Source organism: Caloenas nicobarica, chromosome 17, assembly GCF_036013445.1.
Source record: "Caloenas nicobarica isolate bCalNic1 chromosome 17, bCalNic1.hap1, whole genome shotgun sequence".
NCBI lineage: Eukaryota > Metazoa > Chordata > Aves > Columbiformes > Columbidae > Caloenas > Caloenas nicobarica.
In genome coordinates, this window is record NC_088261.1 from 1048380 (window position 1) to 1069700 (window position 21321).

At 48.9% G+C, this 21321-nt stretch overlaps 1 protein-coding gene across 16 annotated transcripts in view; it reads left to right on the forward strand.

Moving 5' to 3' along the window:
- The first annotated feature begins 1729 nt into the window (after positions 1-1729).
- Positions 1730-21321, forward strand: part of MSI2 (musashi RNA binding protein 2) — a 202057-nt gene continuing 182465 nt past the window's right edge. For all 16 annotated transcript variants that reach the window (XM_065647368.1, XM_065647363.1, XM_065647362.1 and 13 more), the window contains exons 1-5: positions 1730-1881; positions 2035-2075; positions 2204-2285; positions 2642-2726; positions 6882-6923. In XM_065647368.1, coding sequence (XP_065503440.1) covers positions 1820-1881; positions 2035-2075; positions 2204-2285; positions 2642-2726; positions 6882-6923 — 312 coding nt within the window. In that variant the 5' untranslated portion in view covers positions 1730-1819. The remainder of the gene's footprint in view (positions 1882-2034; positions 2076-2203; positions 2286-2641; positions 2727-6881; positions 6924-21321) is intronic.

The following is a 21321-nucleotide window of genomic DNA, read 5'->3' on the forward strand; positions in this document are numbered from 1 at the left end:
CCCGAGCTTGAAATAGTTGGTGACCCCAAAGTAGCTCTTGCAGGCACGGCTGAGCTGGGAGGGCTTCAGTCAGGAGACACTCGGTCTGGGGTGAGCTGGGGCGCTCAAAATCGGTGGATGTTTCTGAAAATGTAGGGCAACGCGGCTCGGTCCCATTGGGCAGGTGGCCCACGCTCCCGCTCAGCGCTTAATTTAGGTGAAACTGATTGCTTTCACCTTGTGTAATGACGACAGGAGCTGGCAGCCCCATCGCCGCTTCCGTCTGACGCTGCAAAGTGCGGCTCAAACACCAAGTGCACAATGTGGGGCTGAGGGTAAACGCTGTGACCCGCACTGGGCAGTGCCTGTCAGCGCTGCTGGAACCCAGGGATGCGGGGGCAGCGGGATCCGGAATTCCGGGGATGCGGGGGCAGCGGGATGCAGGAGTCGGGGGATGCGGGGGCAGCGGGATGCAGGAGTCGGGGGATGCGGGGGCAGCGGGATGCAGGAGTCGGGGGATGCGGGGGCAGCGGGATGCCAGAGCTCCGGGGCAGCAGGGGCAGCCACTGAGCAGCCCTACAAAGCTGTAGGTCAAACCCCGGGGGCTGGCAGGGTGTGGGCTGTGCACAGTGCCCAGGAGAAGGGCAGAGGGGTGCTGGGGCGCAGGCTGGCTGACGGGACAAAGCACACCTCGCAGTAGCGCCCCGATTTTTCACTAGTCCCTAAAACTTTAAGTTTCCTTTGCCGGACAGCCACCTTCCCGCCCCTGACACTGTGCACCGGGCTCAGCCTGGCTGTGCCGAGGGGGACGCGGCGCAGGAGTGACGGCGGGAAACCCCCCGTCCCGCGCCGCCACCGCGAGAGGCGGCCCCGCGCCTCGGGGCTCTGCTGGGCCGCGGCGGGCCGGCCCGCGGACACGCGGGGACGCCCCGAGCAGCCCCCGCGGGGCGCGGCGGTGCCGGGCCGGGTCGGTGCCGGGTCGGGTCGGTGCCGGTGTTCGGTGTTCGGTGCCGGGTCGGGTCGGGTCGGTGCCGGTGTTCGGTGCCGGTGTTCGGTGTTCGGTGCCGGGTCGGGTCGGGTCGGTGCCGGTGTTCGGTGCCGGGTCGGGTCGGTGCCGGTGTCCGGTGTCCGGTGCCGGGTCGGGTCGGGTCGGGTCGGTGCCGGTGTTCGGTGTTCGGTGCCGGGTCGGTTCGGTGCCGGTGTTCGGTGCCCGGTCGGGTCGGTGCCGGTGTTCGGTGCCGGTGTTCGGTGTTCGGTGCCGGTTCCGGGTCGGTGCCGGTGTTCGGTGCCGGGTCGGTTCGGTGCCGGTGTTCGGTGTTCGGTGCCGGTTCCGGGTCGGTGCCGGTGTCCGGTGTTCGGTGCCGGGTCGGTTCGGTGCCGGTGTTCGGTGTTCGGTGCCGGGTCGGCTCGGTGCCGGTTCCGGGTCGGTGTTCGGTGTCCGGTGCCCGGCGCTGCCCGCCCGGTGGCGCGCGCGCGCGGCGGTGACGTCGCCACAGGGCCACGCGACGGCGGCCCCGCCCCGCGGGGGAGGGGGAGGGGGGGCGCGGGATGGAGGGAGGAGAGGCGAGCGGAGGATGGTGGCGGGGGGAGGAGGGACGGCGCGGCGCTGAGCTAAGCCGATCCCACGTGTGACGGATCTGGCTGCTTCCCCAGCGCCTCTCCAGTGAGATCCTCCGGTAGCGGAGGGAGGAGGAGGAGGGGGGAAGGGAAAGGGGAAAAAGCAACCGGAGCGGACAGAGCCGGAGCCGGAGCCGGAGCCGGGCCGGGGGGGGCGGGCCGGGCGGGGGGGGGTCCTCAAGGGCTCTCGCTCGGCGCGGATCGCTGCGGGCTCCGCGCGGCCATGGAGGCGGACGGCAGCCAGGCTACCTCGGGGAGCCCCGGCGAGGCGCAGCACGACCCCGGGTAAGTCGGCGGGGCGAGGAGCGGGGCCGGCCGGCCGCTCCCCCCGCGCTCCCCGCCGCTCCGCTCCGCGCCTCTCCGCGCCGCCGGGAGCTGCCCCGTCAAAATGGCCGATCCCGCACCGGCGTTCAACTCCGCTCTCTTCTCTCCCCCCAGCAAGATGTTCATCGGCGGCCTCAGCTGGCAAACCTCACCAGGTACGGACCGCCGCCCCCCCGCCCCCTCCCCACGCGTCCCGCCCCGCGTGGGCCGCGTCCCGCCGCGCCGGGGCCTGCCCGCGCCCCCCTCCCCTCCTCTGCCTCTCTGCTTCTCTCTCTCTCCGCAGACAGCCTTAGAGACTATTTTAGCAAATTCGGAGAAATTAGAGAGTGTATGGTCATGCGGGACCCCACCACCAAGCGCTCCAGGTAAAACCGCCGCCCACCCCGGGCTGACAAACTTCGCGAGTTGCCGCCGGGGCGGGTGGGACCCCCGGCCCCGCGCCCCGGCCCCATCCCGCCCCGCGCGCGGCCCGTGGGGCTCCCCGGGAGGCTTCTCCGCATCCCGCCAGCCGGGAGGAGGAAACAAAGCGGCCGGCGGAGGCGGAGAGGGGCAGGGGCGGCCGGGTCGGGCTGTCCGCCCCCCCTCCCTGGGAACCGGAGGATTTGGGCAAGGGGAGGGGGGAGGAAACTGCCATTTATTTTTACGACTTCTCTCCTTGTCTCTAGTTCTCATCGTTCCCCCCCTCCCCTCTCCCCATCCCCTCGCTCTTTGTCTCTCGCAGAGGCTTCGGCTTCGTTACGTTCGCGGATCCGGCGAGTGTAGACAAAGTCCTGGCTCAGCCGCACCACGAGCTGGACTCCAAGACGGTAGGTCCTGCGTGGGGCTGCCCTGGCTGCGTGGGGCTGCCCTGGCTGCGCGGGGCTGCCCTCGTTCCACTGCACTGGCGACAGGCGACCCGACGGGGCCCGCGGCTCTGCCCTCGCCCCGCGCTCGGCCGCCGCTTCGGCTGGATTTTTGCGGGGCGATGTCAAGCTGTCATTGAGCCGGGACTTTGCATGGTTGGATTTTTTCCTTTTTTTTTTTTTTTTTTTTTTCCTAGAGTCTGTCTTTAACGTATAAAAAGCAGTAACTTTCATTTTTTAAATCCGAATTTACCCTCACCGACTGATGGCTCCTCCCCCAGCCTTATATTTTATTGAGCGGTGACATTGAAAAAATTACAGAGTAAAATCCAACTTTTTTTGGTGCTCCGCTGCAGAATGCTTTCTGCAGGGAACTTTCTTCTGCTTTTGATTGATTATTTGTTTGTTGGTGTGCGTGTTTCAAGGTGGGAGTGACTTACTGTCAAACCGTAAAAGCTGCTTCTAGTGTCATTTCTCAAAGTCATTTTTGGAGAGATCCCCCTCGCCTGTGATGTCAGGGCCCTTATGAAACGTACGCATTGATTTTTGGAAAGCTGTGCGAGAGCTCGAAAGAAGATGTGGTAGGAGAGCCCAGGTCCCAATTCGTTGTTGTTTCTCCAGAGCTTTTTGCTATGCTCAGTCTCCAGTGGGTAACATAGGGAAAAACGCTCTTGAGATTCAGCTGATCTATTTTTTTTTTTTTTTTTTAGTAAATGTTATATTTGTTTTTTAAAAAAAGACAAACCGAAACACGTGAGTTTGGCCCTGGCCCGGTTGCTGCATTTTCAGTGTCGGGTCAGACAAAAGGGATCCAGCAAGTGTAGCTTTAGGCCCTGGTTTTTTTTCCTCCCGGGATCAAGGCCATGCAGAAGGATGAAGTTTTCCTGCCTCCTACTTTGTTGCGATTTTCAGCCCGGGCAGCCCTGGGAGGGTGGGGAAGGACACTGCTAGAGGTCATTTGTGCGGGTCGGGCTGAGGGGTCGTGTTTTGGGAAGAGAAGGATGGTGTTGGTTTAACCGCCTGGCAGAGCTGCTGCTGCATGTACCGAATGTGTTCCTTGCTGGAACTGTCTTTTATAGTATGTGTTCTGGGTCTTAAAGGTTTTATTTTAATACGGGCATGGTGTTAGGAGGAATCCTGTCGCGGTGCTGGAACATCTTGTGTGTGCCTGTGTGTATGATATTATAGTTAAATGAAGAATAGAAGAAGCAGGGAGCAAACATGAGTGCATGTTGTTTTTTTAAAATGTAATTTATATGAAAACAAAAAGCCCAAATCTCTCATAGAAGCAGGTGGAATCTGGTGTTTTAATTCGACCTACAAATTCTGCTGGGCTTGTCTGAACACAGCCCATGCTTTCACATGCCTTAATAATTTGATTTTAGGTTTAATCAGATACGGTAAGATAACTGATTCGACTGTGCTCCTCAGATTAAACTCACCAGACTTTTCATGTACAGCTATATTCTATATGTGTTTTTAAAGATAAATTTAGATAAGAAGAACAAAGGCAAACAGTATCTTGAATGAGGGTTTAAAAAAATAAATCATGGGAGGACACCCTGTCATATTTCTGACTATAATTAGGTCCTCCCCCAGCTTTCCTCTTGTATCACAGTCTAGTCCCCGCAATGTATTAATTTGCTCTTCTCTGGGGGAGGGGTGGACAGATCGACCAGGACAAATTTGCCTCAGTTTTGATTGTGTGATAATGATTGAATCAATCTAAATAAGAAGTCGACCTTAAAATCAGGAGCGCAGCTTAAAAGTAAACCACCAAACTAGGCAGGTTCCCTGTCAGCCGTGTGTTTGTAGCCGTGTTGTGATGTTGTGGAGTATAACACAGCATTTGACTCTGTTTCAACGTCCAGCGCAGGAGGCAGATCGGTTGGGTATTGGCATGGAAACGTCGCTCTTGTTTACAGTTACGTTAAAAGCTTTGTTTAGGTAATGGCCATTCATATCAGAAATAGTATTAGAGTCATTTCCTAGAGGACTTGTAGATACAGTAAGTAGAATTGTACCTAACTAACTAATTTTTTTTTGGTAGAAGTTTTTTTTTTTTTTTTTTTTTTTAATTTTGGTCGGTGTTTAAATAGTTGACAGGGTCATGCAAAAGGTATGGATTTGCCGTGTTGATTGCTCGTGTTCAGCGTCAGACGCTGATGGTGTTTATCCAAAAGGTTTTGCGAAGGAAAATTCAGTTATTTAAGAAGGGCTGTCGCTGTGGTGCAAAGAACTCCATGCTCTTTGAACTGACCTTCAAAAATGAATGTGTTGCTTTAGAGTTTAATGGCTCTTGCAACTTTTTCCCAGTGGGACTTTGCAGTGATGGCTGACTGGTGTTCTTTGGTGAGAAAACTTGGGCTTTTGGAGCAAATGCAGAAATGTGCACATTTGCCTCCACCTTTGGGTATCGCTGTGGAAAATCCGTACCTGTTGTATTTCCCCAGTAGACAAATGCCTAGTCAGTGCTGCATATCTTTGTAGATAATGTTAATCTCTATGAAAAGGTTAGCTTTCTAGATAAAGAATTTTACTGTTTATGCTTTTTGAACAATAAAGTGGCATGTAATCGCTCATTTCTCAGGTATGTCCTAAAAAAGAAACTACATTTGGATCTGATGTAAACCAGTTTGTCAGCTGCACGTGAAATGTTTGTGCTATTTCCAGTTTGGACAAATTGAGTAAATGTGCTTTTTAGGAGAGGCCCGTGGTTATTTATCAGGGAATATTTATCAACAAAGGAATAACAATGCCCAATGAAAACATCTCCTTTTCCTAATCAGGGTTAGCTTGAGGGGGAAGAAACCCAGCAAAAACCAAACCCAAGCTATTAAAGAAAGCCTCTAGTAAACTATTAAGGCAAACCTCTACTTCTAAATATGCCTTAGCACTATGAGGATTAGTTTCATCTGTTTGTTACACTGAAAGCAGTCACAAGTTGCACAGTTAAGGTAGAATTTAGTCTTTTGAAAATAATTTTTCAGACTCTTTATATAGAATATGTCTGCATGGAGATGCTGCTAAAAACCAGAGGTGAAATCAGCAGCAAGTGGGCATTTTATTGCAATCATTTAAAAAGATGACAGTTAAAGATGGGCAGTTATTTAAAAAGTATGATTTTTATTTACATCCAGACATGCATCTGCAGGGGTGTCTTTTTGGTTTTAAGTAATTTTTGAATGGTAGAGAAGAGTCTCTTTTTTAAAGATGACCGATACAGAAGTTGTTTTTAAAATTGCAGATTTAGCGTTTTGGAATTGCGGAGTGGACACGCTTTCTAATTTATGCAGCGCAATGGGAGTCAATGCTGCATCTTAAAGCAAGGGAGCAGGGGGTAAAACAAAGATAGTTTTTTCTTTTTTTTATTTTTCTTTGTGGTGGCGTGCTTCATTCCAGAATGCTTTAGGTAACTCTTTCAGGGAAAATCTTCTTAAGAACCTGGTTTCTGCTGGTTTAAATGCCCATATTTTTCGTTTGTGCCTTGCTCTTCTCTCTTCCCACCCTTCCTAATAGTGCCCCTTCATAGCCCGTCATTGCTCACAGATCTCTTGAGGGTGAGCAAACCAGATCAGTTTGGCACAGTGTTATGAAGGATAATCTTGTAGTCCTTCTAATGTTTTAATAACTGAAATGTGATTCATTTGACTTTGTGTTTTGCATTTCTTTTTTGTGTGGTGTTGCTCGTCAGTTGACAAAACAAAGCAGAAGCAGCAAAGCAAAGTAACCCCAGACCCAAGGGCGGGCAGGTGCGGGTGTTGGTGAGGAAAGTTGCTGCCCGGCTGCGCGAGCCCAGCAGGTCACGTTCGGTGTGCGGTTCTGGTTCTAGAGCAGCACCCAGAGACTGATCCGGAGCTCCCGAGCGGCAGAGGCTGTTGCCAGAGGATGATGTGGGAGGTGCATGCAGGAGATGTTTGGTTCCTCTCCTCACTCCCCCTGCCAAAAAACCCCAGACAAACCCAGGCTGTGGTGCATCAGTTCCAGAGTAGTTCTACATGACCCGATGTGCTGAATTATAAGCCTGAGAAATGAGGGATTAATAATTCAATGAATAAAAAAAAAATATAAATTGACAACAAAAGCTATCTTGTTGATTTCCCCTTTCTTTTTCCCCAGATTGACCCTAAAGTTGCATTTCCCCGACGAGCACAGCCTAAGGTAAGTAGGAGGATCGATAATAGGATTTTAGGCACACAGAGAATCATTGTTGCCAGGCAGTTCAGGTTTCAAACAGGGAATTGGCAATGAAAGCTTTTAAAGCCGGAGTGCATGGCGTCTTAAGGGTATCAGCGTATGGCTGTGAAACGGCAGGAGAGCTGCTTTGTGCGATATTACGTGTCTCCGGTTTAACTGTCTCCTTGCAGAGTCCTGGGCTGCAAAGCAGAGACTTCTTTAGTTCGGGGGAGAGATTGTTGCTGCATTACTTGCGTTCGTTATGCTATTTTACGCAATGTGTTTTGCATGGTGTTTATGAAGAGCGTTTGGATTAAGTGCAGACTTCAGGCTTGTTTTGAGCTGAGCTTTCAGTTCTGTGGTTGTGATGGATGGGAATATATCTCTGCCTTCATTGTTTGCAAATTTTCTTTTGTATAACTTCAGAGATGTGTTTGGACACTAATAAGCGTTGGATAGCAAGTTTGTGATGGAGCTCTGGACTCTTCAGGCCACGGGGTATTCTTTTGCAAGAAGAGTGGAACAATGAGCTCTAAGTGTGACGGGAGCAGGCTGGCGGGAGCGGCGCCCTGGTCCTCGCGGGCTGTGCCGCCGCCGTCCACCTGCACGCACACTGGGCCATGTGCAGAGCGACCGGCTGCAGGCTGGGTCTACGTACCCCTGGGGGCCATTTCTTCTGGAGGGGCTGCTCCTGGAATACAAGTGGTTGTTGCTCTTTAGGCTGAGCCTAACAAATCCAGCAGATGAGTTTCAAATCCAAACGTGCAGTCAGTTGTATTTGAATTTTGAAAAGCAGAGGCTGGAAGAAAACTTGTAATTTACTTTTTTTCTTTATTTGCTTTTGAGAGTCTGTTGGAAGACTTTGATTTAGCTGGTGTGTGCCACCTGTGTACACTCTGATCATGTTGAGTTGCTTTGGTATTCTGTTAAAAAATGGAAAGACAAGGCTGCAAAGTTGTGGGTGCAAATCAATAAGGAAGAGCCTACCTGAACAAATTCTGCCTAACGGTTTTATTGCATATAGCTCCTCGTGGAAGCAAGCAGTTTAATAGCGTGTGGAACCATAATGTTAAATATTATACAAATCATGCATCTAGGAAAAATGTGTAATTTAAAAACCCTAGGTGTGTAGCAGGAGAGATGCTAGTGATTTCTCTGAAAGTAAAAAAGAAATGAAAGAAAACAAATCCCAACAGCCTACTTGCAGAATTTTAAACCAAACTACTGTAGTCAAATATTTAGACGTTCTTTTCTTCATAGGACATATCTAATAACTAATTAGTGAATAATGGCGAGCCTGGCTTGCTTCTGTGCTAAGCAAAGAGTTTATAGTTTGTAGGGTTTGTGGCTTCTGGATTATGTTATTGGATTAATGCTGTCTTTAAGATATAATTTAAAGCTACCAGAATTTTGAAGGGTTTCATAACTAAAATATGAAGATGATCTTGCACTGTGACTGATGTTCTTTCTCCCTTTCCAATACCTTTTAAAGGCTTATTTACATTTTAAACTGTCTTCAATTACCAGTGTTATTTGTAAAAGTTTATAATGCTTACAACAGAGCTGTTAAGCTGTCCCATATGACTTTTCTAAAACAATTAAAAAAAACAGGGCATGTCTTATGCCAAGGATATTAGTGAGTTAAATTTTCGTGTTAAAGAATGCAAAATCAGGTCATTTTTACAAAGGAGGTTTTGTTTTTCTCCACAGGGGTTTATTTTGAGTGGTTTTTTTGTTTGTTTTTGGTAAGAGATGTCTTTCAAGTGGGGGGCAGATTGTGGAACATAGGCTGGATTCCGCTCTTAGCAGGACCTCGCTCTCTGGAGAGGTCAGCGGGGTCTGTTTCTGCTTTTTACACACTTGTCCTTTCTAAAGTGTTGGGATTTCTACAGGGCACTTGAAAAAAATCTCAAGGTTGAAAACAGCCGTTATCAGGAAGTTGCAGAAAATCAGATGCAATAAAGAACAGATTTTACATCAATTATGACATATTATTCTGGACAGCATTTCATAATCTGAATTTTTCATTTTCTGTTTTTTAACTAGATACTGAATTAAGGTTTTGGACTTCAGTTGTTCATTTATCCCAGTCGAATAGCGAACATTCAGTGTTAAAATGTGACAGTATTTTACTCTAATTAACTAGCTATTGCGTGGGTCTGGGGAGATTAATGGCAATTAATGAAATGTCGCTGTCTCTAGGTTTGAGAGGAGATTTATTTTTTTCTTTTTCCTCGGTAGTCTTCCTGGTACATTTAGCAAAATGCAGACTGGGCTTTTTCCAGCGGTCTCCCTGGCTCTCCCCCAGCAGGGGCTGGGTGCTGGGCTGGGGCACCTTCCCTCTGTCTGTCCCTCCGTCCCTCCCTCTCTCTGTCTGTCCCTCCCTCTCTCTGTCCCTCCCTCGGGCCCCCTTGGAGCCTCCTGGGCAGGATTCAGCCACCGCTGGTTCTGGCGCCGCCGTCGCCTCCTCTCCCAGGTCTCACGCTCGCTGTGGTCCGTGGGGATGCTCGCTGTGGTCCGTGGGGCCGCGCACGATCATCTGTGCTCATTCCTTCCCCCTTCTGGTTCCCTTTAATTGGTTGGTCTCCTTTCAAACCGTAGCCCAGTAACGTGCTTTCTTTTGGGCTTTTCTAACTGCATCTCTGTGATTTGACACCTCTCTGGTGATGCAAATTGGTTACTGAGCAGGAAGTGGCAGGTTGCGGGAGCAGAATGTTCCTCCCTGGTTTTCTCAGAGTGACCTTCGGTGATTGTCTCCAGTGGATTATGCTGTGATGTGTAGTCCCGCTCTCCTTGGGAAGCCCGGGATGAGTGGAAACCATTGTTTTAGGAAATGTGCTGCGGGTGTTTAACTTGTTGAGGTTCTGGTATGTGGCTAACGGTGAGATGAAAAGGATCCACGTATGCTTTGTCGTGGCTGCTGTTCCTTGATAAAAATCTTCCTTGCTTCCAAGTGCTGGAAGGCGCTCTGTAACAGTTCATAATTTATAACTGCTGACTTAAAAATCCTTAAAAAGCAGCAGTGATTGCAGGGGTAGTAGTTTTGTACCCCCTTCTGCATACCGAAGACTACGGTAATTTGACTTTTTAATATAGGTAGCCTGTCAGTTCTGACATTACCTGCTATATTAGGTTGGAGAAGCCTTATCAAATTTAGCATGTTCATTAGATATTTTCAGATGTAAGCAATTTCCATTCTCATCCCTTGCCTTTGGGATTTATTTAAAAAACAAGACAAACCTGAAGAGCAAAAGGACAGCAGACTCAGTCCATGAAGAAGCACCTTGGCCACAAAAACACCTTTGTGTGACTTACTGGTGTAGACATTTGCAGGCTTTGTCATGCAAAGCCACGTATGAAACAGGCAGAGAAAACTTCAGTCCACGTTTTACAGTTGGTGAGGCTGCCCGCCGAGGTGTATTTTGTGCTCGGGTTCCTCCAGGATGGGACTGAGGTTCCTGTTCTTCCCAGCACCTACTGCAGGAGCATCGCACACAAGGTTGGGAGTTGCTCCAGTAAGTCAACTCATTGGAACTACTTGCAGTAGTGTTCAGTGGCATTTGTTCACGTTGAGTATGTGCCCCCCTGACTGTAGTCTGTGTCCTGAAATAAAAAGGGCAAAGCGAGTCCTGCCTCAGGCTCCTGGAGCCGGTCCCGCTGCGCTGTGTGTCCCACGGCCTGGCTGCCCAGGACCCAGAGCAGAGCTGCTGCTGGTCGAGATTGCATGTGTGATTTGGGATCTAATCGACGTGGGCTGGATACGGTATTCTGGCGACCATTTGGTCACAAAATAGCAGAAGGGCTTTATTCGGTGAGGAAGGCCTTTGGTCTGATAGCCAGATGGTGATGCTGAATACTGATGTTTTCATTAAATGTGTTTTAGTTTAACAGGGGGCCGTGCAGAACCGGTAACTGGTTCTGGCATCCCCGGCTCCAGTGAGTGTATCACAAGCTGTGTGTACCTGGGCCGGGGATGCTGAGAGGTGCAGTTGTGCACATCTGTTCTGCTTCCTTGGCAAACCCAGCGCGTCGGCTGCTCTCCTTTCATTGAGTGGCTGCGGGTCGAGCCCACGTGAAGCTGGCCGTTCCGGAGCGGCAAATGGAGGGCATGCCCTTTTGGAATAACACCTAGGCTAACCTGGGAGATTTTTTTTTAAAGCTAACGAGTGGATTTGGATGTCTGATTCCAATTAAGTTAACTGTGGGTGGGGTGTCTGTGTCCCTTGGCTGCCTGATAAGCCTGAGCCAGAGTAGCAGAGAGAGATTTTATTCCAAAGCAAATGATGTACCTTTAAAACCAAGAGTTCTTTTATTTGTTTCCCCCCCTGCCTCTGCCTGTAAACTCCTACAGGTTAGTCCCACTACTTCCCATCTTATTTTAAGTACTGAGTAGGCTTTGAAGTCTTTTTCAAAAGAATGTGAGGTGAACACATCAGCAGAACTCAGGATTCTTCCTTTCCTCCCACCCTTCCTTCCCCACCAGGCTGTGAAGAGCAGCAAGGTCAGGCCTTTTCCCTATTTTTTTTTCTCTTTTTTTACAAATTCCCCTGCAGGTCTGAATGGAGTAAGAGAGGAAGTATTTCCTGTGTGTGGCATTGGGCATAGATGTGAACCTTACTAATATCACTGTACCATCTGCAGACAGGGAATGAAGTCCTTGCCGGACGGTCTGAGGGATTTCTTGGTGTGGTTGATGGCCAGTGGTTGGGTATCTGCTCAGCCAGCCTTGGTGCCGATCCCTCGTCCGGGCCAAGCTGCTCCTAGAATTTGTCTCCCCCTGACACTGGATGGTCACACAGAAAAGCTGATGAGTCTGAGTCTTGGCTAATGAACCCAGGTCTTATCAGGTAGAGGATCAGGGGTTTGAAACCCATTATTCCTGGGATCAGGTTCTTGCTCAGTTCCATCTGTTTGAGGCAGAGCGTGGTCTCTGTTCTGGGACGCTGGCAGCCCAAGCAAAAAGTGGCTGTGCAAGGTGTTCTCTGGAGCGCTGTGAGCTCTGTCAGAAGCAAGAGCTGAGCTGGATTTTTGTAATTTTTGTTGTTTTTGGAGATGTAAACATTTAGTTCTTCTCCCCAACCATGCAGGTAGAGTGCTTATGTTGTCCTTAATCCCCACAGGCTGCCTTCTACTCGGGTAAGATGTATTTCCATTATCATTGCCTGAGGATGTCTTTCATGTTAAGAATAGTCCTAATGTACTTTCCTTCCCTTTGACTTACTGCTAACTAAAATTAAAATTGGACATCATCTAACTTGGGATTTTTTTTTTGTTTAAGGGGATCCTACATTCCCCGTGCTTTTCTGTATTGTTGGATTATTTTTAATGGCGTCTACCAGGTAACTGTTCTGCAGGGAGGGCGGTCGGGGGGAGCAGCACAGTGACACCCTGTGTGTTCCTCGCTGCAAAGTGCTGAGCCTTCATCAGCCCGGGGGTGGGTCTGCTAACCACTGATCTAAAACCATCACATTCGTTGGTTTGTCACTGCCAGTGACAGGCCAGTTAATGCTAATGGATTCTTTTTTTAGCCTGTTGATAGTCTAATAAATAAGCAAATAAATGAATAAAAAAGACTCTGGTGATAGTCTCATAAATGATGTGAAATCCAAAGCGTCGAGGGAACTTGTAACTGATTTTTAGAAGAGAGCTATTGAAACAGGGTAACAGGGTGTGGGTAGATCAAGGTGTTTGTTATGCCGAGCAGGAAAAAGAACAACTCTTCTATTTCATTAAGCCAAACACAGATGTCTTTGCTGTTCCTAATAGTTATTTGACTTTTCAATTGCGTTTTCATGTTCTCTTTAAACACATTTTGGGTCATGCTATAAAGGGAGGAGAAGCTGTAAATAGAGCCAGTCATCTTAGGTAAAAATGGCTTGTTTCAGGAAATGGTTTGTCTGCAGGGCCCAGATCTTCTCTGTCCCAATTGTGTGAAAGCACTTAAGCATATACTTAAGTTGGCATAAGCATGTGGGTGAGTGCTTTGCTGTATCAGGATGGACTAAAAGCACATTATTAAATGCTTTGTTGAACTGTGGAGATTGTAGCAGAAAAAGTTTAAAAGATTACTTTCTGTATTGGGCAGTATTTTGTATATGGTCCCATCACTTCTCCTTCAGAGACAGCCAGTTTCATCTCTCATTTTTCCCCCTTCCACCAGAGGATCTCACTCACAAGGAAATATTAATCTGCTGTTTCCTCAAAAAAGTGATTGAAAGGTCAGCGTAGCGTCAGACTTTAAAAAAAAAAAAAAAATTAATTGTCTAAGCTTGATTTAGTCTCTAGCCCTGCAATCACACATTCTATTTGCCTTAGTCACTGGAATAATTCTGTAAACTATGTGCATAGTGTTCAACGTGGCTTAGGTTTCTAAAATATTATTGCTGCAGAAATTGTGGTTTGCTGAGTAATTTGAAAGTTAATGTGAATCTCTGTAGTCAGATCAGCATGCGGTATTAATAAGTTACTTCTAAACTTTGGCATTTCATTGCTCTCCTGTTGAAAATATTTCCTTTATTTTTTGAGTGCCGAGAAAATCTGAAGACTCTTAGCAAGTTCTTCTCCCTTACTCAGTCATTCTTGGTGCTGGGACATCTGCCGCTGGCTGTGCTGCTGTGACCGATTAGGCTTCAATTAAGTATCAAGATTGTGCTTTGGGAACTTTATAATATAAAGAGGGACCCAACCCTGCTAAGACTTATGCAGTTCAACACATGAGGAATAGTTCAGAGACCTCAGCAAGCACAGTTCAGTGTAGACGAGGCTTCTTAATGTGTTGGTGAAGTGTATGTGGCAAGAAGGGTGAAGGAAAAGTATTGACAGCAGCAGAAAGTGTCGTTCCCCCTGGCCTTCCCTCCCCCCAGCAAAGACTGCATTTGTTTCCCATTGACTCTGATGTACAATAGGGAAGGGGTTTCAAGCTGACTGAAGGGGCAAAGGTCCAAGAAAACTACTGCAGCAAGAACTGATGCAGAGTGACAGTAATGAGGTGGCCTGGCAGGTGGGAGGGAAAATGCTGGGCTGGGGGAAAGAAACTCGTAGCTGGTGCATTAAGTAGTTCCCAGGGTCTGAAGTTGTTAAGTCCCGTTGGTTTTGTTTTCCTCTGTATGTGCCATACAACTGTGAGAGGTGGCTGGAGCAAGGCTGAGCATTTGTCCCAAGTAGATCCTTCTGGAGTGAGAGGTATCGCTCAAGTCGGAGTTTGGTTTATGGGAAAAGCTTGTCAGCTGCAAACCCTCAGCACTGGCAGCAGGTTTGCTGTTTGCTGTACTGCTGAAAAAAGGTGGTGCTGAGGGGGACATTGCTGGTGCTTACTGAAGGAGTGAAACTTCTGTCTAGTTTTCCATTTGGCTGTGTTATCAATAATTTATGTTTGGAGCTACGTCAGTGCTAGTCCCTGCTCTGAGCCCGAGCTGTGCAGAGTCTGATACATACACCGAGCATTTATCCTTTTGCCAAAGGTTTGCAAAGTGTTGTAAATGAGTATAAAGATGTTCATTTACTGGTGAAATCTGCCTACTTCTGGTGTTGTGTTTGGCAGACCTACAAAGCCTATACCAGTGCTCTGTGCTCAGTGAATTGTGGAACGGAACAGAAAACATTGAAAATAAATCGGAAGTTAACGCTAAGTTGTGAAATAGGATAGGAATTTCCTGAGGACACGGGTATCACCTCACCTTTTGGTGTGGGGCTGCTATGGCCGTCCTGTTGGATGGTGGCCGTGTCAGGCTGTTGCTCTGCCGTGTCCTGAGGATCCCTGGCAGATCTCTCCTGTGAGAACTATGGCAAAAGACGTTGGCTTCTTGTGGCTGGGGCTCCGTATCCTCAAAAAGACTCCAGTATGAGGCATTTGGGGTTTTTTTGGTTGATGTATTTGTACTAGACAGCTCACCTTCCTCCCCAGTTGCTTTCTATAGCTCAACTTTATAACTCCAGGCCTGGATGGGTGGCCTGCTGAATATGCAGTGTACCTAACTTTTGAACTCTGCCCTGGTCAAATATTACTTGGTGAAAAACGCCCTTGTAAAACCTGCTGTGCCAGTGTCCCAGGACCACTGTTAGCTGGGTTTGGCCTCAGGAATCACGGCATCACCATCAGTGAGAGTTTGGTCTGTCTTGGTGCAGCGTGTGGGAGCCCCAGTGAGGCCCTGACGAGCCTGATGCCGCTGTTGAGGAGCAGCAAGGGTTGGGGGGAGAAACGGCAGCAGGGGGTTACCCAAAGTATCTCGGCATGGCAGAGGCCACCGCCGTTTCCTGACGCCCAGGTTCGCTGCCACGCGGTAAACGGCCACAGTGTCTGACGGAGACGCCGGCAGCGTCCCCGGGCCTTGGGAAGGAAGCGCGTGAGGTGAAGCAGCACCGAATGCTGCCAGCTCTTTATGTGACTTGTCTTTGAGGGGTCAAACGGAGGTTGGTTTTGGTTTTGTTTTTTTTTTAACGACTTTTGACTGGAAAATTTCTACGGGAGGCCCTGACAGGAGTGCCAGTGCTGTGGTGCGTGGCGGAGGCCGTAACTGCTCCGTCCCGAGGTTCCTGCTGCGCACCGGGGTTTCCGAACGGCGGGGAGGGGGAAGCGAGATAAGGACACGAGGCCACAGCACGTGGGAGGTAGTTTGTGGTGTGAGTTATAGCTAGTGCCACTCGCATGGCGGTTACAAATGCTCGTGTGCTGGGAGGCAAGAGGCTGGCGGTGGATGTAAGTGGGCTCGGCAGCGCAGGGTTGGTCTTGTGCCCTCAGTAAGGAGAGGAGGAAGGATGCGGAGCGGCCGGTGTCCTGGGGTCCCTCTGTCTCCACATTTGCGCTGGCTCCTCTCTTCCCGCAGAGCTGGGTGCTCAGCCATGCCAGACACTGCTCCATGCCGTGGTCCAGCTCCTGGAAGCTGCCTTTCCCCTTTGTGCCGCAGGACCCGACCCATTTCTCTCTGTGCCCGTCGTTCCTCCCTGCTGGAGCTCGGAGGGCTGGCCGTGGTGGTCCCTCCATCTCACGGCGACGAGCGGTGTGTCCTGACGTGCTTCCACTGCGGAGCCCAGCGCTGGAGACGGGCTGCACCATCACCGCGTGCCCCGTTCCCTCTGCCCGCCGAGCCGGGATGTCCTGCCCTGGCATCCTGGGAGGGGGTGGATGGTGCTGAAAAGCACCTGGACGGAGTCTCCTGCCACAGCACCTCGGTGCTTTAAATCCCTGACTCACCTAATCCCATGAACTGTGATCAAAGCAGCAGGTTATGCATGCAATGTGCCTGGCAATTTATGTATGAAGAGGGAGTTGTGATCATCCTGTGTGATTTTTATTATTTTTTCCTCATCTGGTCACATCCTCTATGTCATTAATCTTCCAGATCAAATAAAATGATAGTTGAAAGTCCTCCATAGTTATGATTCCCCCGAAGTTTTGTGAGCATGGCTTTGATTTTATTGTAGTTATTAGAAGTCAGTTTAGATTTCTCGACTTCTGTTGTGTAGGTATCTCCAGCGGATATTTTAGTAGAGGTATTTCTCTCAGTCAGATATGCAATAGGAAAAGAACATAATATAGAATAGGAAAAAAAATTAAAGCAATTTAGTTACTAGTCCAAAGACTTTAATGCTAAAGAGCCATGAAGAAACTTTATTGGAACTATAATTGCAGACATAAGCAGTGATTATCTGCCTTCATGCTTTTATAGTCCTCATCACTGTCATCTGAACACATGAAGCTGATGAGAGTGTGTGCAGAACGTTATTCAGGTGAATGCTATGTAATCCTGATCTCTTGCAATAGGAGGAAAGTAAAATAAAGTGTCAATTCATTTGAAAATGATGGTGAAAGAAAAAGGTGAGGGAGAACAAGTATCCTTGCAGAAAACATAACCTTATTTCATGCAGCTTGCAACTGAAGGAATGCAGTTGACAGGGTAAGCATCTTATATGGATGTGGTCAAAATAAATTTTCCTGTTTCTTGATGTTCTTAGAGGTCTTCAGCAGGTGCAGCCCTTTATTTCCTTGAAATGTTCTGAATTTCGTCCAGCAGAGAGAGGGACAACAGCACCTGTTTGTCCTGCGTTCCTGAGAACTGGAGATGGCTGGATCAAGGCAGACAAATGGGAGCTGCCAGGCGCTTCTCGAGGTGGAACAGAGATCAGAGAGCAAGTCCTGAATTGCTTGGCCTGATTACTGGTTCTGCATATGCTGGTGAAAATGTGCTCTGGGCTGTAGAGAGGCAGAGGAGGAAGAGGTAATTTGCTGGTTGCACGCAAGATTTTTTTCCTGCCGTTTGTCAGATCTGAAATTCTTGGTATTAAGTCCCTGGTAGTTTTTGTGAACTCGCTGGGCGCTTCAGAGGACTGTCTCTGTGATGGCGCTGCTCTGCACACTGGGAGCTTGCGCTGCTGGTACAACCAAGTGACTGAATCTAACGAGGCATTTCTGAACTGTCATCTGGTGCCCATTTTGTAAAGAGCCTTTTATGTCTCCACTGCCCTAAGAAATGTGAGAGACCTTCTGCTGCTTGACAGCCAGAGCGGTAGAAGGAGCAGTATATGCAGAGCTCTGGCATTTTGCATCAGGGTTAGTAATCCCAGGATAGGTGCAGATTTAGATGGTTCGAGTTTACTTAAGCTAGGCCAGTGTTTGTAGGATCTACTTCCTGCCTTTTCTGTCCCTTGGTCTCTCTGTTCCTCTTTTCAGGCAGGTGTGTTCATGGCCTGAAGGCAATTTCTCAATCTTGTTACGTTGATTGCAGTCACCTGCTCAGGGTTAGGTGGGCAGTCAGCAGAACAAAGGAGGTCAGAGCCAGAAGTCCTGCGATCTCCTAACAAACAGTACGTGAATATTCTAGGGCTGAGTTTTGTGCATGATTTTTGGGTTGGGGAGGCATTTCTTGGACAGGAAACTGGTTATACTCTTTTCCCTTTATTTTCCCCTGAAACTTTGAAGCAAAAAGACAGCTGTTTTGAAGGACGAGAATAGATGCAGAGGAATCCAAAACTTCTAAATCTGTTTTTATTTGCTCTAGCACTGAATTGGGACTGGGTAATGAAACACAACTGTATGTTTTTGGTGGACTTTTCTGAATTTTTTAGTGATGACTGTCTTTGCTTTCATTGCAGTTAGCAGGAGTTAACCACTGACTCCTCTTAGAGCAGGTCACAGCAAAGCTCCTAAATTACTTAATACATTCAAGGCCATTTTAAAAACAAAACCAGAAAACTACTAGTAAAGTGCTTAGATACACAAAGAAGTAGGCAGTGCAGTTTTTGGTGACGCATGCCTGCCTGTCTTCTATTTGAAATGAAAATGAGATAGTGATGTTTTGAAAGTTTCTCGTCTTCATAGTGAGCTGCCAGTGAAAAACTGGTTCTGGGAAAGGTTTTATTCAAAATGTAGTTGAAAGTCTGTGGGACATACGTTTCTGGAGACATCAGCATCCTGCTTTCACGCATGCTGAAATGACTTAAACTAGTTTAAATCTGAGCTTTATTGTTATCATATGGAGATGAGGTAAGTGATTGTCATCACCCTTGTTTTATGGATGTGGAAACAGAAGTGCTGCTCGTGTGTTGTGCAATATTTGAAGCGGTGGGAATGGCTGGTGCCTCGGAAGAGGGTGATTCCAAACCCGCTGCGGTGCTGGTGCTGCCCCTGCCGTGCTCCGTGTTCCCAGGTGTTGGTGGGGATTGAGGAATTGACATCCCAGCTGTGCCACGGTCACTGCTGGGTGGGTAACTCTGCGTTTTCAGTCCCCACAAGGTGATGGAGCTGTGTGAAGATTGCCTTGGTGTTGCATCATTGGAGACGGGTGTGAGCCAGTCGTGAAAACCCTCTGTAAAAGGCTTTTGTAGCTAATACTGGCTTATTGGAAACAGTTGTTTGGAATAAGCCTGGTTTCTCTGGGTGTTTGAAGCATCTTAAGAATGATGGTAGCGATGCTCCAAGTCTGAGGGGGGCACAAGCACATGGGGGGTAGGCTGTGAAGTGTGTAAGATGGAGGGATGAGCGCCCAGAACAGACTGAGTGCAGCACTGACGCCTGACTGATGCTTCAAAAACCTGCCGTGTGGGGCAAGAAAAGGAAGGAACGCCTACAGAACTGCTCCCTGCCAGGGTCAGAGGGATTTCTAGGGGAGGATCTGTGCGTTTGTGGATCCATAGCAGCCCAACGCAGTGCTGGGACCCAGCGCTCTGCACAAAGCTGTGCCGGTGAGCGCGGTGCTGAGGGTTTGCTGTCTGTGCGGCTGGAGCCGGCGGGTCAGCGCTCCGGGCTCGCTCTGGGCGGCTCTTGACCTCTGTGTTTGCTTCCATCGCTGTGAAACGCTGCTCTGACGGCCACCGCTGCTGCCGGAGCTCAGAACACCCTGCGTGCGCCACCGTCCTGCCCTTCCGCCCGCAGAGGCCTTGCCCGCGCGGCTGCGGAGGAGGAGGAATTGCAGCCCGGGCTCTGGGTGCAGAGCCGAGCGCCCCGCAGGCCCTGCCGTCCTCCCTGGCGGCGGCGGCTCCTCTGCCAGCCACGCTGGAGCTCTAATTCACGTGCTGTGGGACCCGCTGGCAGGCAGCACCGTAGAAATGAGGAGTATCATTGTGTTTTATTGTGGCTTCTGAGAACGCAGCGTGTTTGTGCTCGGGGGAGCCCCAGGGGCCGTGTTTTCCAGCCATTCCTCAGCCCGGCCTTCCCGGAGCGGGAGCTGGTCCTGCCCGTTAGGAGTGAGAGACGGGCCTGACTGATTCCTGCTCCCTGCTGCATAATAAATCTGATTCTAAAATTAGTGTTGGTCTCCCTAGGCCATAATTCTTGCTGAGATTACAGAGAATTGTGTGTGCAGAGAGGAATTGTGGTTGCGTGTGTCTGTTTGTTTTTTATAACCTTGAGTGCCCAATTTCCAGGTTTTTTACTTAACCCCCCCATCTTTTTCCCGATTTCCTCTCTTTTGGGAAGCGCTTCGCCTTTCTGTGTATTTTGGCTATTTAAGCCTCTGTCACTGCAGGCAGATGAGTTCCTTGGGAGCTCTTCTGAAGGTTTTGTAATTGAGTCTTTTACCACGGCGACAGGATATTATTAACCTTCAGTAAAGCAATTTATTTCATACTCCTTTGTGGGGATAAGCCTTTTTTCCCCCAGGAAAATATGTATGCGGAAAGAGTTTTACATACAGGGTAGCTGGACTTGCAGCAGTGATTATGATTAAAAAAAAAAATTTTACATGAAAAATAGGTAGTTCTGTTTGTGTCAGTTTTAAAGAAACCTTTGGTCCTGAACGACTCCCACCCCTGCCCTAGTGTTTTATTTTAAAGAACATACTTTCTGCCTATCAGTGGCTTTGAAAGGAAGGTTGTATTTCCTTTCTGAGCTCTATAGGTATTTAGCCCCTGTGAGCACTGAAACATTTTGTTTTCATCTTTTGAGATGGCCTTAAAAATGAAGGGAGAGCTGGAGAGAGGAGCTCCTTGCGGGGTCTCCCTCTTGGCTTGGCCTTTGCCCTGAAATCAAACGCAGCCGAGTCCCGAAGTCATTAAAGATCGGATAGCTCAGAGAACAGCCGTTTCCAGCCACCAGGTGGGAATGCTGGAGAAGTGGCTGGCCTGGCCGAATAACTTGGGTTCTCTATTGAGCGCGGTGACGAAGGCTCCGGTCTGGGATTTGGGTCTGGGCCAGGCTGTTGTGTCGCTTCATCTCCCTGCACCTAATTTTTCATTTGTAAAAGAGGATGAGAATATTTCTTTTTACATCTCAAGTTAGGCTTTGCTTTTTACTTCGGTAGACTGTTAAACTTTAAAAAAATAATTAGCAATGTGTTTGTCCTGGTTTGTGTCTTGAAAGCTCTGCACTGTCACAGAGTCTGCTTTCGAAGGAGCTCCCCATACCTTGTTCTTTCAGCAATTACATTAGCTAAAGAGGTGGTATTATTGCCACATTACACAAGAGAGCTTGGATGGGAGTTACAGCGCTTTGTCCAGAGCTTTACGTTTGTTAACACACTTGGATCTCTTGGCGCCGTTTGTGCGTTTAATTGCAGACTCATCCGTTTTTCTCTGCTGCGCCTCTTTCGCACGCTGAACTGCTTCTGTCCCTCTACCGGAACGGGCATCCTGGAGAAAGGGTGTGTGAGGCTCCTGGTGCCTTGGTCAGGGCTGTCCTCCAGAACCACCGTCTCCCAAGCTCGTCTCCTGCCTTCTACGACTTTCTGATTCTTTCCGGATGTATTCCAGTATTTTTATGCAAACTTTCTAGCGCCTTTTCAGCGGTTCCATCCCTTTACCATTACCTGGGCTCAAAGCACTGTCTTGTGGTGGTGCACGCAGGTTTGCAGAACGGACTGGCCCCTTCCTTTGGGGTTGTGGGTGTCTCTGTGTTTTGTTGACAGCAGTGAACTGAGATTTTTAAAACCAAAGATAAATGCCATGGCCTGGC